The 18910-nt window shown below is 51.6% G+C and overlaps 1 protein-coding gene across 1 annotated transcript; it reads left to right on the forward strand.

Moving 5' to 3' along the window:
• Positions 1–8336: 8336 nt before the first annotated feature.
• Positions 8337–18569, forward strand: CD5L (CD5 molecule like). Its single transcript, XM_030302789.1, has 6 exons — positions 8337–8479; positions 10795–10821; positions 13361–13681; positions 15038–15352; positions 16550–16870; positions 17688–18569. The coding sequence occupies exons 1-6, from the start codon at positions 8452–8454 to the stop codon at positions 17714–17716; spliced, it is 1041 nt and encodes a 346-aa protein (XP_030158649.1). The 5' UTR covers positions 8337–8451; the 3' UTR covers positions 17717–18569.
• The last annotated feature ends 341 nt before the right edge of the window (positions 18570–18910 follow it).

Raw genomic sequence — 18910 nt, forward strand, 5'->3', positions numbered from 1 at the left:
TTCTTCTTCTTCTTCTTTTTTTTGGTAGTGTCTTTGGTTTTGGTATCAGGGTAATGTTGACCTCATAAAGTATATTTGGAAGCTTTCCCTCTTTTATTTTTTGGAATAGTTTGTGATGAATAGGTATTAGCTCTTCTTTAAATGTTTAGTAGAATCCACCTTTGAAGCCATCTGATCTTGAACTTTGTTGGAGAGGTGGCATTTTTTTGCCCCTCCTTCTGCACTGAGCCTGGGGTGGGAGGACATAGCAGTAGAAGGTGCTTGTGTACCGATTTAGCAGCTGCCTCTCTGTTTGCTATAGTCCTGCGGGTCTTAGGAATGCCAGCCCCATTGTCTCTCAGAGCTCGGTGATTCAGGGGCATATCCCTTGGGTAGAAGCCCTAGAATTTGGAGTGTTAGATGTATGGTCCAAACCCATTACTCCTCAAGGAGAAGCTGGAAGTTGGAGGTTCACCCTGAACAAGGGTGCTGTGCCATGGGTGGTGTTTGTGGTGAGAGTGTGTCTCAGCCTTTCCTACCCATTTTAGTGTGGGTATTTTCTAACTTGTACAATGTGTAGGAGTCACTAGACTCATTTCTGGATTTCTCTCATCTAGCTACACACTCTAGTTCCATCCACATTATTGCAAGGATAGAAATTCAGGAGCCTCCTATGTTGCCATCTTGGTAATGTTTAGAAATGGTTTTAATTTAACTTGACCAGCAACACTTCAGGGCTGTTTACAAACTCCAGTCATCTGGTTTCACAATCTTTGAACATGTCCTGAATGGACACTCCAACACTCATGTTTCCAGACCTTAGGGCCTCTGTCCAAACAGTGACCATATGAAAAGTCAGATTTATGAGCAAGATGTATTACTACCAATGATCTTAAAGAGGAACTATGAGAGACATTAGAGAATGTACATTACTCCCACACAACAAAAAATAAAAATCAAATAAGTTCCATTTAAACAGCTTCATTCTTCCCAATGACTCTCTTCTTGGTCTCAAAGAAACCGACTCTGGGTTCTACCCCTATGACATATAAGATATCTGTGTCTGTGTCTGTGTTTACCTGTATTAATAAACATCTACATAGAGTTTACTCCCCTTATCTCCATTTATACATGGGGGGTTTTTAACCCAACTTACTTATTTTTCACAACTTACTGGTATTTTCTTTTTTTTTAATTTTTAAATGTTTATTTATTTTTGAGAGAGAGAGAGAGAGAGAGAGTGCACGAGCAGAGGAGGAGCAGAGAAAGAGACACACACAGACTCCAAAGCAGGCTCCAGGCTCTGAGCTGTCAGCACAGAGCCCAACGCGGGGCTCAAATCCACGAACTGTGAGATCATGACCTGAGCCGAAGTTGGACGCTTAACCGATTGCTCCACCCAGGCGCCCCACAACTTACTGATATTTTCAGGTATCAACAGTCAATATTAAATTATCAATTTATTTAAAATATTAATCTGGGGGCGCCTGGGTGGCGCAGTCGGTTAAGCGTCCGACTTCAGCCAGGTCACGATCTCGCGGTGTGTGAGTTCGAGCCCCGCATCAGGCTCTGGGCGGATGGCTCGGAGCCTGGAGCCTGTTTCTGATTCTGTGTCTCCCTCTCTCTCTGCCCCTCCCCCGTTCATGCTCTGTCTCTCTCTGTCCCAAAAATAAATAAAAACGTTGAAAAAAAAATTAAAAAAAAAATTAATCTGTTATGAATTATAATTTATATTGCTTATAATGATTGTTAATATGATTCTAAATAATTATTCATCAAAATATTAATTAATTTACCAAATAGAAAGGATAAATAGCGTAATAATTACAAGAATATAGTAGGAACTATAAATTTAAAATGTTAGCCTAGAAATGTTACGCTTATCCAGTAGCATTCAAAATATGCTGCCTTTTTATATAGCACTGACATCTTTATATAAATTTTTATCTTTATCTCATCACTAACTCTTGTCCTCCTCCTTCCAGAGTCTCAAACATGCTTGGTGCACAAGAGATAATCAGTGAACATTTCTAGTTAAATTAATAAGATTTTCCCCCAAATGCATTTTAAAAAATATATTTATTTAAATTCAAGTTAATAAACGTACAGAGTAGTATTGGTTTTAAGAGTAGAACCCGGTGATTCATCACTTACATACGACACCCAGTGCTCATAACAAGTGTCCTCCTTAATGCCCATCACCCACTTAGCCCATCCCCCCCACCCACCTCCCTCCAGCAACCCTCAGTTTGTTCTCCGTATGTAAGAGTCTCTTATGGCTTGTCTCCCTCTCTGTTTTTATCTTCTTTTTCCTTCCCTTCCCTGATGTTCATCTGCTGTGTTTCTTAAATCCCACATATGAGTGAAATCTTTTGTTACTTTTCTTTCTCTAACTTATTTCACTTAGTATAATACACTCTAGTTCCATCCACGTTGCTGCAAATGGCAAGATTTTCTTTTTTTTTTGTCACATTAATTAAAAAAAACATAAGAACCATATGATCTTTCAATGGATGCAGAGAAAGCATTTGACAAAATACAGCATCCTTTCTTGGTAAAAACCCTCAAGAAAGTTGGGGTAGAAGGAACATACTCAAACATCATAAAAGCCATTTATGAAAAGCCCACCGCTAATATCGTCCTCAATGGGGAAAAACTGAGAGCTTTTCCCCCAAGGTCAGGAACACGACAGGGATGCCCACTCTCACCACTGTTGTTCAAAACTAAATAATATTGTATTACCCGCTCTGAGAGAGGGTGGTGACAGAGAATGTCTGCAGTCTGCTCTTCTGGTCCTTCTTCTCCTTCCCCGTGCTTTTAGCCCTCCCCCAGAACACCATCAAGTCTTCATTTCATTCACACCCTCTTTTCGCGAACAAGTGACGTGCTCCAGAAAATAATTAGAGAGTAAGAAACAAAGCAAACTGACGCCCCACCCAGATCTCATGGGCCGGGCATAGTGTGGACTCCCAGAAGAGGATCCGTAGACCCCAGAGAGGAGACAACTGGCATGAATGGAGCAGAAATAGTTCTCTTGGTCACACAGATGAAGGATGATCTTCATCTTCTGGGGGAGGAAGAATTGGCATCTGACAGCCAAGTGGGAAGCACAGTAAACTGTGCACGTGACTTGTTACAGAGCCATAATGGCCTTGGCGGCGGGGGGGGGGGGGGGGGAAGGCAGCAGAGTGTGGTGACGTCCAGTAACCCCGGACACTTCCTGGTCCAGGGCTGGCTCGTTGGACAACTCCTCTTGCCCTCTTCCCCTGGCCCTGTCCTGGAATATTTATTCTCGGGCTACCAGACAAGGGGCTTTTTAACATGGGAATGTCTGTCTTTCATAGGAACAAGGTTTAGGATCGGAGATGTTCAGGGAACAAGTTGTGGGGCAGAAAAGAGCCAATTAAGGCTACTTCGTGCCAGGAAGTGAACGGGCCTTCCCTGCTCGGTGCTTATCTGAGGTGTCACCCCATCGGCTGCTTGCTTTGCTGTCATTTTTTATTTCCCATTTGAAAGAGGAACGCAAAAGCGGATTAAGCAAGATTAAATTAGCTAAATATTTGTTCAATAAAAGGCAGAAACGAAAACTGATCATTCTAGCAAAAAAGATATAAATCCTAGCCAATGAAGCTACTTGCAAAGGGCCAAAGTGGCTTGCTCAAGGTCACGTAGCTATTAACTGACTGAGTTAGAATGATCAGGAACACCGTGTCTTGCCTATTTTGTCCACGTTGCCTTGTATGGGCTGGGGGAGAGAGGCCATGGGGCCTCCAGGAGGAAAAACTGGCAGGACATAAGTACTCTGTCCACATGGAGTTTGTGTGGTCAAAGGAAGATCTGAAGAGCTAACAGGATACTGAGGTCCACCTGCCTCCAAATCACATGCTTTAGCCTCTACGCCGTGCAGCCTCCTTGTGAGGATGGTTCCAGGCAAGTCGAGAAGAGCATTGGCTCAAGTTCTAGGGCAGAGCACACCAGGGACATCGGACAGCACATCAGGGACATCGGGACAGCACATCAGGGACATCGGGACAGCCAGGACCAGGTTTCTGGACCTGGACAGGGACAGTCAGGCAGGATACAGATGGGACAGCCCAGCTTACAAGGTTTCTCTCTGTGACCGCACTCTTCTGACTGTCATCCCTGGTCCTTCTCTCTTGGATTTCTCTTTTCAGGTGCCTGAAGGCCTCTTTTCAGGCCACCACAGCTCACAGCTTCACTGTCCTCCTGAGGGAGGCCACAGCCCAGGTGCCCTGTCTGTCCCTCAGCATGCACACAGGCCCCCAGACTGACAGGTTGCTGCTAGTTTTTAAAGAAACTTTCGGGATCTTTTTCCTGACCCTGATGAGAATGTCACTAAGTCTGAGACTTAGTGACCAAAAAATCATTAATAATGATTAACAAACCATAGGAGTGCCTGGGTGGCTCCGTTGGTCGAGCGTCCAACTTCACCTCAGGTCATGATCTCGCGGTCCGTGAGTTCGAGCCCCACGTCAAGCTCTGTGCTGACAGCTGGGAGCCCGGAGCCCGCTTCGGATTCTGTGTCTCCCTCTCTCTCTGCCCCTCCCCTGCTCATGCTCTGTCTGTCTCTGTCTCTCAAAAATACGTAAAAAAATATTACAAAATTTTAAAAAATAATGATCAACAAACCATAAATAACAGAATATCTATTAATAGGCCATGTGACTGGACACCTACAGTTTTGGATAGTTCATGTTCTCCGGAACAATCCATTCTGTCTTTAGATTTTTTTTCATGATGAGTTGAAAAAATATATTTTCCTGCAGTTTCCATACGTAGGTCTTGTTACCTCTTTGGGAAGCTCACGGACCAGTTTTACTCCTAATGCCAGAGGTCTGTGCTTACCCTTCATCAACCCCAAGTCCTGCATCCTGGTCTTGAGTTCCTTCTCAATCCTGGACACTGTGCTGGGAGGGAGGCAGATAAACACGTGAGAGGAACAGAGGGGGTCAGTGGTGGTGTTTACGGGTGTTTACAGATGTCTACAGGCAAGAGTAGCCGAACCCACCCCAATCCTGTTTTCTAGATCAATTACTTTTAGAAAATCAGCCCAAGACAACCCCAGTCATGTTGACAACCATGTCAGAATGCCAGTCCTTACCTTCTCCTCCCAGAAAGCACAGCCCAGTGACCCTCACCGGTGGGCTCTGTCTCACCTGTCCTGAAGCCAGACCTACGTAAGACGGGAGCACACGAAAGCCTTGTCCTCCAAAGACTGAGTGGGATGAATCTCCTGGAAAAATAATGTATCCATCATCATGGTGGTGGATTCCCATAGACTTGGTGCCTCGTTAGCTCTTCAGATCTTCCTTTGATCACACAAACTCCCTGTGGCAGAGTACTTATGTCCTGCCAGTTTTTCCTCCTGGAGACCCCATGGCCTCTCTCCCCCAGCCATGCCCATACAAGGCAACGTGGACATAATGGGAAGGGCATGGGGTTCCTGATGGTTCTAAAGATTCCGTGATGTTCGCTGGAATGCAATCATTCATTCGGTCAGAGTCAACAATCACTTATTGTGTGTCAAGCTCTGGGCTGCCGAGGAGGAACAAGGCAGGCGATTTCCTGCTCTCGCAGAGACCGCTAGTAATGGGCACGCTCGTTACTCGTAGAGGGGCTTTCGCCTTGATGCTAAACCAGCAGAACAGGAGGCTCGCCCTTTGATGGCGTCCCTGGAGAGCATCTTCTGTTCTCTGAGGCGTGTCGTGGATGGATGTCCTCCAGACGACGATCTATGTCCACACAGCTTTGGGCCTCCCAACCCCCTGCGCCCCAGCCCATCGTCCCCATTTGGATGAGCCTCTTACTGCTAACCTTTCCTCAATCTCCGAAACTCCCACCTTCACTGCCACCCGGTCCTGTGGCTCGGGTTTCATCGTTGCCCAGGTCTGCTTCTCCTCTAAGACCCTAAACGCCGCATTCTAAGTCTCCAGTGTCTTCCCATCCCGTGAACTTCCCAACACTGGCCTTCCCTGGCCTTCCTCAGAGACATCCCTTTTGCCACGGCTCCTTTCTGTTCTCACTTTTTCTCAGCCCATTTCCCGGCCTCCTCTGCATCTTGCGAGACATTTGGGTCGCTCTGTCGGCCCGAACCCCGGCATGGTCACCTCCCAGCGTGCCTTCCCGATTAGCTTCCAAGTCCGGATCTGTTAGGCCCACACCCTCACCCCCACCCTCTGACTGCAGAGAGGGCCTCGCGGCCAGGCACAGGCTGCCTCTCACAGATGCAGGTGTCCAGCCACATGCTGAAAACAGTGCTCGCCCTCATGTGGGTCTCCTTCCTCTTTGTGATGGTTTCAGCTCTGACCACTTCTCAGAGGCCCCTGTCCAGTCCAGCCTCCCTGGTTCCCCAGAAGTGACGTATCCCCCATGATACACCCAAGGCACTGTGACTGTGACTGACGTGCCGTCCTTCACTCTCCGACAGGTGCTGACACTTATCGATATTTTCACCCTCTGTCACATTTTTCCCTTCCAGAAATCTGAGAATTACCTTACGCCACCAACATTCAAAGAGCAAAGCCTTATAGACCCTATAATTAGTTACCTCTCGTAGCCCTCCCCTTGCTCAACAGCCCTCGCCAGCTCCCCCTGGACCGGAGCCTCCCTGGGGCCACACTTCCTGTGGTGCCTGACGCGGCAGTCAAAACACGAGTGCCACATGCATCACATCACAGGGCAGCTCTTTGCATCCTTGGGGCGATAGCCTTCCTTTCCTTTCTTCACGTTCCTGACTCTGCTAGTAAAATATGTTGGCAGGAAAGCTTTCGTCTTTATTTTTCCTCCCTTCTCTTTCACCCGACGTCCCACATGAAGGGGGAGAAATATCTCTGAGCCCGGAAGCCTGAGCTCCTTGCTGGCTGGTGGGCTCATGGGCCACAGCAGGTCTTTTCTTCTCCAAGCACAAACTCTGTAGGGCAGGTCTGCCTCCCAAAGGTGAAGGTAGATGCACAGGGTCTGGGATCCTGGTCGCAACCTGACGGAGGGTCGTCAACAGGAAAGCTGATGCTTTGAGGTTTTTCTGCATTCTGGGTCTGCTACTGCATCATTTCAAGATTTGGAGAGTGAGGGTGTGAGTAATTAGCATTTACGGACCCATTTGTGATAGACCCTCCACCACGTGTACCTTTCAACACCAGTATCCCTGGCACCCGACCGCCAGGCGGGCTGAGACCCAGCCCTTCCAGATCAGCCTGCATCGCTCAGGTAGATGATTCTGTTCTGTCCGCACATGCAGAGCAAAGCCTTTCCCGCTCCGGTTCTCCGGCCCCCTTGCCCCTCACCTCCTGCCCAAGAGTCAACATCCCTGTGAAGTCCCTGATTAGCCCCAAGTGCAAGTGACCATGGCCTCCACTGTGGTCCCGAAGTGCTGTATAGTTTGCTCCCTCAGCTGTTCGCAGACCCTGTCGCAGCTGCACGACCGTGTCCCGCATCAGTGTCTTTCCTGCGCCCGTCACACTCATCCGGCTCTCTCGCTACTCAGAGCTCTTTACCAGATACAGTGATAACCAAGCGACGAAACACAGGATTAAAGAGCAAAGCCCAAAGGAGCCAAGCTTTGTGCGGAGTGACGTGGACATTTCAGAGAAGCAGCGGCAGGAGTGACGCTGGCCTACTCAGCTGAGCGCTCCGTAGTCCAGCGTTGAACAGCTCTGGACGTGCGGCTGTGCTCGATAGCAAGGCGGGAGGCTGGGGAGACCAGGGATCTTGCTACTCAACTGCTGTCTATCACATCCTGGTCCTAAGAGTGACTTGATTTCATGACCTCTTTTTTGCTTGGCTTCTGAAGATGGGCATAAACCAGGACAGGTAGAGAAGAGCAGATCCGTGTACTAAGCCCTCTGCTCTGTGCCGGAATGTCTGGCTTGAAGGAAAAGGAGCCTCGGCTGCAGAGATTGACGCCTTGACTCTGAATCGTGGCGCCTCCAAGGGCAAGTCTGGATTCACTCTACTCTCCTTCTCTATTCTCCTGGTGCTTCCATCTGGGCCGAAGGAATCAAAGTTGGTCTGTCACCCCCACGAACCCCACACGGAGGTCAAGGGTTGCCTGATCTTAGCAGGTGAAATGGCCCTACTCTTGGTCCCCGTCTGCCCTCGCGGGAGCTGATTGCCGTGGTCACGCAGTGAAGGGTCTGAAGCAGAGGTGGTTGGAGCTGAGATTAGAGCAGAACCAAGTCAGGGCAGCTTGGGGGTTTTGTAGTTTCCTTCTGTTTTCGCTATCTTCCTGCCAGTTCCGGCCACCTCCCTTCCTCTGGGGATACGCTGAGCTCAGCAAGCCCGGCCCCACCAGCTCTGCCCCCTGAGCCCATTGGCTTCTGGTCACCTGATAATGCTCTTGCTGCAGACAGGACCTCTGTCCCGCGGTGCACTTGTGCCCAGAACTCTCCGTTGCTGCCCTGGGGCCTCCTTGAGGCCTCGGATTCCAGCTCAGCCTCTCCCGTCGCCTGGCTCATGGCGCCACTCTTCTCCCTAATCCTCGGTGAGTATCTCGGGCCCTGCTGGCTGAGGCTTCAGACCCCCCCAGAACCCCCTGCCCAGCTGGTCCCACTCCCTCTCAAGGAGTGACTTCTGCTCTCCTGCCCCTTCTGTGTCCAACAGTGTTTTAAACCCAAAGCCACTCAGTCCACACCCAATTTAGAATCCACTGTGATCACCAGAGGTTTTATTTTTTTTCCTATTACTTTCTATTTGCCCTGAAAGATTTATAATAGTCTATCATTTCCCCTGTTGCATAAATTTCCCCAAATGTACTCTTTTTTTTTGAAAAAGACAAGTGAACCATGCGTAGCAGCAGGTGGGGGAAGAAAAGGAAGTAGAACCACAGGCAAACACCTTCCACAGGCCACGCTGTCCAGTTTCCTCCAGAAAGTGTTTCATGCGGGGTTTCCCAGTTTCTTATCATCCAGATTCATTCACAGTAAATGGGATTTTGGAGTCAAAGGGACCCGAGTTTCAATTTTCGTCCTTTGATTTCTTGGCTGTCTGAATTGTTCAGTTACCCTCTCTCTCTGGAATCTTGTTTTCATCTATGGAATGAGGAGAATATTATGTTCTCTAGAGGCCTGGGGGAGACTTTTCACGAATTAAGAAGCTTGGGGCATCCAACAATGCCTACTAGGTCCCTTCCCTAACTAATCACACCCATTTTTAAGTTTTATTTATTCATTTGGAGAGAGAGAGGGAGAGATGGAGAGAGAGAGGGAGAGAGAGAGGGGATCCCAAGCAGCCTCTATTCAGATGCAGGGCTCAGACTCATGAGCCGCGAGATCATGACCTAAGCTGAAATCATGAGTTGGACGCCCAACTGCCTGAGCCACCAGGCATCCCAATCTTACCCAGTTTGTATTGTCTTGATGTTCTGGTGCATCACTGGAGCTTGCACTGGGCTCTCAACCGGGCATCGACGTGCTCTGTGCAGGATGCTGGCCACTCTCCTAAACTCCAGTGTGTCCCCTGTATCACCCAAGAGCGGGCCAGCCCATCACACGCATCCTACCCTGTCTTCCCGACTTTCCTTCGGCCCCACCTCCTTGGTGAAGCCTCTCCGGTCCGGTCCCCCGCAGTCGTCTACTCTGCCCCAGAGTTTTCAAGTCACTCTTGGGCTCTGTCACTTTCACACCTGCATGTCAGGGTCGACACGCTCAGTTTCCTCTCCGTGTGCACATGCTTCGTGCTCTTTACTGGAGATGTGGGGGGTTACGTGTGATACGATCTGGAGTTTTAGACAGCTGCGGACAAGCGGCCACATCCTGAAGGCCAAGGGCTTAGGGTTGTTAAGAAACTACTTGGCAAATAGTCCAGAACAAGCCACTGAAATTCTTGGATCTGCCTGAAAGGCTCTAGACCAAAGATATTAGCTCCGTCACAAACATTCCACAAGATGTGGGGAGGGAAAAACTGTTCTGCACTGCAGAATGCCTAGGGCCTCGGGGACCACTGGTGGACACAGGGTTCAGGACTCTGGCAGCATTAGAAGGGAGCCCAATGCGTGGAGGATCCCAGCCACCCAGAGGTCCTGCGGGAAGAAACTATGATGTCTTAAGACGTGCCGGTGCTTAAGGCTGGGGATTGGGAAGCAAATACAGAGCTGCTTTCCGACCTGTTGAGCCCCCGGGGGCCAGCAAACAGCCTCCAAGCTAAGGATGGTGTTTACATTTTTCAACGGTGGGAAAAAAAATCCAAAGAAGAATGATATTTTGTGCACCGAAGTCTGAATCTCAGAGTCTATGAACAAAGGTTGGTTGCAACATGGCCATGCTCTTTGTGCTCGTTCGGACACATGGCAACTCTCACGCTACAGTGACAAAGTTGAGTAGTGGTGACAGAGACCGTGTGGCTACAAAGCCCAGGTTATTTGCGATCTGGCCCTTTACAGAAACAGTACGCTGGCTTTGGTCCCAATGCAGCGCCAGTGAACGTAGACGATCCCTCCCATTTCCCCCGCTCTGAGCTGCCGTGGTGGTGTCGCTGCCTTCTGCACCAGAGCCCGTTCCGGGGACCTCTGACACCTCTTCCTGTGGAGCCCAGAGGCTGCACAACACCCCTGGGGCAGAGCCAACGTTGCGTGTTCGGGGAACATGATGGGCTGTGGCAGACCGGTCTTTGTGGTTCCCAGCCACTGTCCGTGTGTCCTTGCAGGGGAAGGTCCCCACAGGACCGAGTCTGGAGGCTCTGTACCCACACTTTAGCTGCCCCACAAAGTCTAGCAAAAAATTTCTAGACAGTCGTGTTGTTCGAACAAAGCCTTGGAAATGGACTGTATGATCTCACTCAACTTCCTTCTTCTCTCCCCAGCCATTTGCACTGGACCTGGAATTTTAGGTAAGACTTTTTGAGGTCCTTGAGAGGCGGGGGGTTGGGGGGCTCCAAGCTCCAGAGATGGAAAATTTGAAGCTTCCTGGGGCATGGAGAGAGGCTCTATTCGATACAGCCCTGGTAGATTTCCTTCCCGGTTTCTCAGTCCGCCCACTCAGTCTTATGTGGATGGCTTCCCACCTCCAGAACCTGGGAGGGATTCGGGTGGCATTTCTCGAAAGGGGATTCCCTCCCACTTGGCCTCTGTGGCCCAAGACTCTTGGGCACCTCCAAGCAGCAGATGGCCTTGTTTGGGGCTCGGAAAGCACCTCACCTCCTCGCGGGCATATCTGGGTGAGGAGCTTCCTCTTGCCCTGCTGGGCTCTACCACTGGCGGGACCCTGTGTCAGCCTGCATGGCTCCTTTGAACTAGAAATGGGTCAACTTGTATGCGGCCTGTGGCTCGACCGGCAGCAGGTGGGCTGGATTTCAGCCTCCACCGGCCCCTCGAGTGAGGGTCCTTGGGCAACATACGAGGGGAATGGGTCTCTCAAGAGGAAGACTGATGCTCCAGACTCTAGGGGGTTGGTCGTGGGCTATCAGCTCCTTAGATATTACCCCATCCGTCTTCTTTGTCTTGACGGTAGAGGCTTCGCGAGAGAGGGGCAGCCACTAGCCTCTAGCCTCTTTACTAGAGAGGGCCCCGCATCTGCAGGGTGCAGCTCGATTCCTTCTGGGGTGCTGCCTGGGGTTCTCAGCCTGACGCTCAGATTACACGGGCCTTTTCCTGTGGCTTCCAGAGCCGTTCTTGCTGCTGGCACAGGGACCACTGCTCTCCAGCTTTCCATGGCCCGGGACGCTCCCCCTCCACCCCAGGGTTCTGCTCTGGAGCCATCAGCCAACACAGTAGGTCGAGGACACTGCCGGGGACGCAGCTGCCTCGATGGTCCCCCAGCCCTTCTCCCTGGCTTTCAGATCTCTTCGCAGTTGGGTTTCTTGGACACTAACGCTGTTTCTTTCTTACATATTTCTTCTTTCCTAGGAGGTGTTCTACGCCTCCTTTCTGTGGAAAGGAAAACTCACTTAGAGCCAGAATTTTACAATTCAGAATCAGATAATGCGTGCAGCCAGCATCCCGGAGGACACAATAATGCCTGTCTAAACGCTAATCTTGCAATGAAATGCTGTTTCTGGGTGACTCCTCTAGGGTTATCTTTATTTGTAGGCTGCAAACTTAGGTGTGCAAAAATGAAAACCTTGCTTAGTTGTTTTGCAGTTACATTTAAATCTCTGTCTCTAGCCTCCATGCCTCACATTGCTTCCCTCAAAAGACACATGGAGGAAAAGGAGAGACACAAAAGCAAATGAGCAAACCAAAGGTCAACTTCCAAAGCACTTTGAAGTCAGCCAGCTCGAGCTTTCCCACTCAGCCATGTCTTCTGGGGTTGAATGCAGGTTCTAGAGGATTTGTGTGCCGCAGAGGCAGTGGGAGATCTGCTCCTTCGAGGTCATATTCCATTCCTGCAGGTGCCTGAGTCACCCACGTGTCCCACGTGGTCATAGGTGACAAAGCTCGCATCCTGGTTGGTCACAGACCAGCAGGCACGTGCGGTCCCGCCAGGTGCCCCAGACCTCTCTAGGTCAACCGCCCCATCCCGTGGAAGCAAGGCTGACTCAGCTTTTCTGTGCCACGTTGTCACTCGGAGGCTGCAGGAGACCCGCTGGGGTTGCCTCAGATGTCTTAAATATAATGTCCTTGAGGACAGCAGTGTGGACAGTCTTGTTGGTCACTGTTGTTTGAGTTCATGAACATAGTATATGCTCAATAAAAGTGTGTTGCCTGATGAGCTCGTCTCTGTCCTCCCCGCAGCCATCACTCTATGTCTATGTCTTGCTGGAAGAGGGAGAGGATTTCAGTTATTCTTTTCCACCCTCAGAGTTGTAGCAGGGAAGCAGAAACAGGTTCTGGATTCCTCAGAAATTATCTGGAGGCTCTGGGGAGGCTGCCTCCTACCCCGGCTGCTGGAACTCTCTGGACTAATGACCGAGGCTCAGATGTGCAAAGGCTTGGCCCTTTGCCTACTTCTCTCTGCATTCTTCTGAGCTGTGTTCTCGGACATGGGAAGATGTCATAGGGAGCAGCAAGGTAGGGGAGATCGTTGATATTGGGAGAGAGAGAAAGTCAGGTTGTTCAGCCCAAATTATATCTAAACATCCTGCGTCATCTGGTGGCCATGGGGAAGGACAGGGTCAAGAAGAAAGAATGCAACAGGGAACACCTCTACGTTTGTGTTCTGACCTGGGGCTTCCACCGTCTGGCCACGTGAGCATGTGTTTGTAGGTGTCTTGCCGTGGAGTTTCTTGGCAGGGTAAATTAAAAGGGAGCAGAATCAGAGCTTAGGGATGAGGTCCTGAAGCTCCTCTCCCCCGCCCCTTCCCTTTTGAGCCCTCCTTTCCCATCCCCCAGCTTTCCAAACACCCTCTGTCAGTGATGGAAGTTTCCTGAGATGCCTGCATCCTCTCCGGGCTCCTCCAGATGCCCATCCAGGCTCCCGTTCCTTTGCAGGGTCTTTGTCCAGAGTGCGGCTAGTGGGAGGTGACCACCGCTGTGAAGGTCGTGTGGAGGTGCAGCAGGATGACGAGTGGGTCACCGTGTGTGATGACTACTGGAACATGGACTCTGTGGCCGTGCTGTGCCGGGAGCTGGGCTGTGGAGCGGCCAGGAAGACCATGAGTGGCACTGTATACGGACCAGTGACACCAAAGGACCAAAAAGTCTTCATCCACTTGTTCAGATGCAATGGGATCGAAGAAAGCCTGTCTCAGTGTGAGAAGGAAGATGCAATCGGATGCTCCCATGTTGAGGATGCGGGAGCCGTGTGCGAGCGTGAGTCCCACAGCCCCTCAGGCCAGTTCACCTGTCTGAGCCCACTGTGGACGCGACACGTGGCTAACTGGCTCCTCACCCTTCGTGTCTCACCTCTTCCTGATCGTGGGCCCTGCAGGTGAACACTACCCTCACTTAGTATTGCCCGTGCTCTTTGGTTGAGGTACCACATTCACCTTAGTTTCAGCCCACGTGAAGGGCTGCTTCTCCCCTTTGTGCACGTGCGTGCGCGCACGCGCACGCGCGCACACACACACACACGAGCACGCACAGATCCATCCACCACTAAATGTTGGATCAAGAGTATAACCTGTGTCTGGAGCTTGGCGGGAGGTATGGGGAAGAAAAGAGCTGGTGAAGTACGATGTATGGTTCCCGGGTTTTGGTGCTAAAAAAAAAAAAAAAAAAAGTACAGGGGCGCCTGGGTGGCTCAATTGATTAAGTGTCCGACTTCAGCTCAGGTCATGATCTCGCGGTTTGTGGGTTCTAGCCCCACATCGGGCTCTGTGCTGATGGCTCAGAGCCTGGAGCCTTCTTCGGATTCTGTGTCTCGCGCTCGCTCTCTGCCCCTCCCCCGTTCATGTTCTGTCTCTCTCTGTCTCAGAAATAAATAGACATTAGAAAAAAAGCAAAGTATGATGCATGCTCTTCCAGCTCTCAAGGAGTCCACCATCTGGAGCGTGGACGAGAGCCGTTCCTAGGAAACCCACACAAGCCTGGTGTACGTATGTATATTTGCCGTATTTCTTCGCCCTCTCCACACACTTGCTTCCTGTGCGCTAACAGTCCCCTCTCTGTGTGCACTTCCCCCCCATTAGACTGTGGTTTGGTGGCGGTTAGGGTTAGGTTGCTCTGTGTCCTCTCTTTGTCACCCTGCAGACCGTAACCAGGGACACAACCACTCAGGCTGCCTGACGCTGGAATCTCGTTCCTATTTCTTGGAGAGGTGGAGGGTCAGGAGCGCTAACCCACGATACTTGGGTGATAAACGCTGAAAACAAACCCAAAAGCTTTTGGTCTTGGACACAATGTGTAGGTGACTATTGCATTTATTTTGTAAAAATCTACGCAACGCCTCCGCTTGCCTCTTGGGAGGAACAAATGAGAATACGAACGTGAAAATAACTTGAAAAACTAAAAACGTTACAGAAATAATTAACTCACTTGGAACTGAAAAATGACATTCACTCCATCGACTCACTTGTCCATCCTTTCCACAAGCACTCACGAGGCAACACTGAGCACTCTAGATGTGTCGTACTAAGCGCCAAGAGCAGAGGGACGTGTCCGTGGGGCTCTATTCTGGGAGGATCGTGTTGTTGGGTAAGCAGACACCTGCTCTTTGCTTCCCCACAGGGCCGGAGAGTGTGAGGCTGGCCGATGGCCCCGGGCGCTGCCAGGGCCGAGTGGAGGTGAAGTTCCGAGGGGAGTGGAGCTCTGTGTGCCAAGCAGGCTGGAGCTTTGCAGCCGCCAAGGTGGTGTGCCGGCAGCTGGGGTGTGGACGGGCCACCCTGACCCGGAGAGGCTGCAACAAAGAGACCCAGGGCCAAGGGGCCATCTGGCAGAGAAAGGCGTCATGCTCAGGACAAGAAGTGAGCCTTCAAGATTGCCTTTCTGAAGTTTGGGAACACAACTGTACCCACAATGAGGACGTGTGGGTCGAATGTGAAGGTAATGCCTATGAGTCCAGAGGCAGGTTCAGTCATGAATTTAGGTCAATCGGATTCGCTTCACCAAGGCTCACGGAGAACCCGTCATCCATCAGATGACGGTGACAAAGTTACTTAGCTGTGCTGCCCATCAATTCTCTTGTTTTTAAAATGGAGACAACTGGAGAGTCTGGGTGGCTCAGTCGGTTAAGCGTCCAGCTTCGGCTCAGGTTACCATCTCACGGTTCTTGAACTAGAGCCCCGTGTTCAGGTCTGTGCTGACGGCTTGGGGCCTGGAACGGTCAAATTCTGCGTCTCCCACTCTCTCTGCTCCTCCCCTGTTCATGCTCTGTCCCTGTCTCTGTCTCTCTCTCAAAAATAAATAAAACATTGGGCACCTGGGTGGCGCAGTCGGTTAAGCGTCTGACTTCAGCCAGGTCGCGATCTCGCGGTCCGGGAGTTCGAGCCCCGCGTCGGGCTCTGGGCTGATGGCTCGGAGCCTGGAGCCTGTTTCCGATTCTGTGTCTCCCTCTCTCTCTGCCCCTCCCCCGTTCATGCTCTGTCTCTCTCTGTCCCAAAAATAAATAAAATAAATAAATAAATAAATAAATAAATAAAACATTAAAAAAGTTAAAATGGAGACAATAATATGTGCCCTTGTATACGGAGGTGCTTTAAGCCATCTTAGACACTATATTCATATGAACTATTATTATATTGAATTCTATTTAGTAGGAACAGGCACACCATTCCAGGTATTGTTGAGCTCTTCAATTTTTTAAAAACTAGTGGGAAGTCATTTAGTAACGTTAGATTTTTTCACGTTTTTAAAAAATGTGTATTTTTGAGAGAGAGACAGAGCGAAAGTGGGGGACGGAAGATCCGAAGCAGGCTCTGCCCTGACCGCAGTGAGCCCGACGCGGGGCTCAAACCCACGAACCTTGAGACCGTGATTTGAGTCAAAGTCAGAGGCTTAACTGACTGAGCCACCCAGGTGCCCCTACTAACGTCACATTTTAATAAACTAGATGGGGAGGTGGGAAATCCTGGTGAAGGAAAGGGACCGGGGCCGCAAGGTCAGGTCCAGAGAAGGGGATGTACGCTTGGAAGCCGGGTGGAGAGTCTCAGGTGCTGATGGGATCTGAGTGCCGGCTCAGAGGAGCTTACCCATCATCCTCCCTGCCTCCCGCCCACCCCCCTGTTCCCCCTGCACCTGCAGATCCCTTTGGCTTGAAGCTGGTAGGAGGACGCAGCCACTGTGAGGGGAGGCTGGAGGTGCTGCACAAGGGCGAGTGGGGCTCTGTCTGCGACGACGGCTGGGGACAAGAAGCAGACCGGGTGGTGTGCAGGCAGCTGGGCTGCGGGCAGCCCCTGTCTCCACCTGTCAAAGTCCGGAGAAGGTTCGGCCCCGGGGTCGGCCGCATCTGGCTGGACGACGTCAACTGCTCGGGGAAGGAGCCGTCCCTGGAGCAGTGCCCACACAGGTCCTGGGGCTACCACAACTGTAACCACAGAGAGGACGTGGCTGTGGTCTGTGAAGGTCAGTCCTGGGTGGATGGGCCAGTGTGGCGGGAGGGGAGGACGGGGGGCTCCCTCTGGGGGTGAGACCCCGGCTGCCACGCCGTTCCCCCACTTTACGCTTTCTTCCAGGGACACGAGTGAGGCCTTCCAGCAGTAAATAGAAACAATAACGATACTGATTATTGATAAATCCCAAACCGTCTACCTATTGATGTGAGAGCAAGAGAGGTTTTAAAAACGGATGGATCAACACCCTTAGATCAAACACAAAGAGAGTGAGGGTCAGAGAGGATAAGCAACTTTCCAGAATCGTAAAAATTGCTTGGAAATGATAGAGCAGAACGAAAGTGCCGGGTCCTGACTCTGAACTCAGGGGTCATTGTCCCAGACGACCCCAACCCTCGCACCCTGACTTTAAACTATGGGAGCCTGTCCCACCTCCTTCTACCCGTGTGACTCCCTTATTTGAGGTGAACCCTTGGGAACGGGGCTGGGGTAGGGGGCTCTCTGGCAACGCCCGGGAGACAGAGTCTTCTCAGACAGCTGGCAGACCAGCCCCGAGCTGCAGGCGTCTTTGGGGGAGGGAAGGAGGAAGCCAGAAACATGCAGGCGCGGCCCCTGGGGTCCAAAGCTCCGCTTTGTGAGCAGGGTAGATATGCAGGCCTGCTCGGGTGAAACAGCGCCGTGGGGCCGGGTAAGGGCCGACGGGGCCGAGTAAGGCGGTGACCTCTCTTTCCTCTCCGGGACCCAGTCTTCTCTCTGAGCCTCTTAGAGCTTGCATGAAGCCTTCCTTCTGGAAGCCCCCTCCTCACTGTACATGCTTCTTCTCTCTGCAGAACAGCAGTCTGGCCTACTTGATGCTTGACCCACAGGCCCCAAGCGCCCTTACTTCTCCTGGGCCCTGATCGGCCCGGCCTGAGCACCCCAGCCGCAGGCTGTACCCACAGCCCCGCTCTGCCCCCAGGAAGAGTCTGAACTCTGCCTACGCCTTGCTCCAGAGCCAAGCGCTCCCGTGGTCGCCCGGAGTTACCGGGTGTTGCAGGCCCTCTGCCAGGGGAGATGGGCCCTCGTCCCCTTGCCCGCACAGCGGCCCCCCTACCCCGGCTGGGGCCTCTCCTGCCTCCCCTCGCCCAGCCCGGTGCTCTTTGCAGCACGGGCTGTTGCCCGGCCCCATCTCTGTGCCTGCAAAGAACGTGAAGGGCGCAGGACGGTTGCATGGAACTTGGGGGGAAAGCTTAGAACCTTTTAAACTCTTTCTCTCACGCTTCGGACGACCACGACGATTCATTGCACCTCGCCGCCCTCCTGCTCCGCGGTGGCATCACGTCCTTTCAGCAGCTGAGCAGCGTCCTGAATTCTAGACCCTTTCGTGGCACCTGGAAACCATGTTGCACCCCTGAACGCCTAGAAGAAAACAGCTCTGGTGACCAGCCAGCGAGGTTGCGGCCTATCGAGCCGCTGCACGCACACACGCTGTGCGGCTGCGACCAGAAGGAGGGAGAGGCCTGGGGCCGTGCCTCACGCCAGTCAGATGGTGCCTCTCATTTTAGCCTCTCACACGCTGGCACCTGCAAGTCTGAGGCGACGCGCGAGGCTGGTAAGGAGAGAATCGACACTTGATTCTAAAGCTCGAGCCTTAGACTCTGAGCACCTGTAATGTGCCTGCATTTACGCCGCCTAATAAAGTCGATCTCACGGTCTAAACGTCTCAACCGTTGGCTCCTGTGCGAGGTGCTTTTTTTTCTGCCCCGGGGAAGCAGGTGCGTCAGCGACGGCCTTTGGGGCAGCAGAGACCCCGCCAGCACTTAGGACCCCGTGCCTTCTAGAGCCCTACCCTCCTGCCTCTTCCCTAGGGTGGGGACAGGGAACGACCTGGCTCCGGAGCAGAGAAGAAAAGGCCTTATCACACATTTGGGGACCGACCCTGTGACTCAAAGAGACTTGCCTTCATTTGCTCAGCTCCCTTTATCAGATGAGGTCTTCCCAATTTCCCCCACAGACCAGTACCCTGTTCCCGTCACCCCAGAGGAGCTGGAAACCTAGAGCTGCCTGCACCGAA

Source organism: Lynx canadensis, chromosome F1, assembly GCF_007474595.2.
Source record: "Lynx canadensis isolate LIC74 chromosome F1, mLynCan4.pri.v2, whole genome shotgun sequence".
Taxonomy (NCBI): Eukaryota; Metazoa; Chordata; class Mammalia; order Carnivora; family Felidae; genus Lynx; species Lynx canadensis.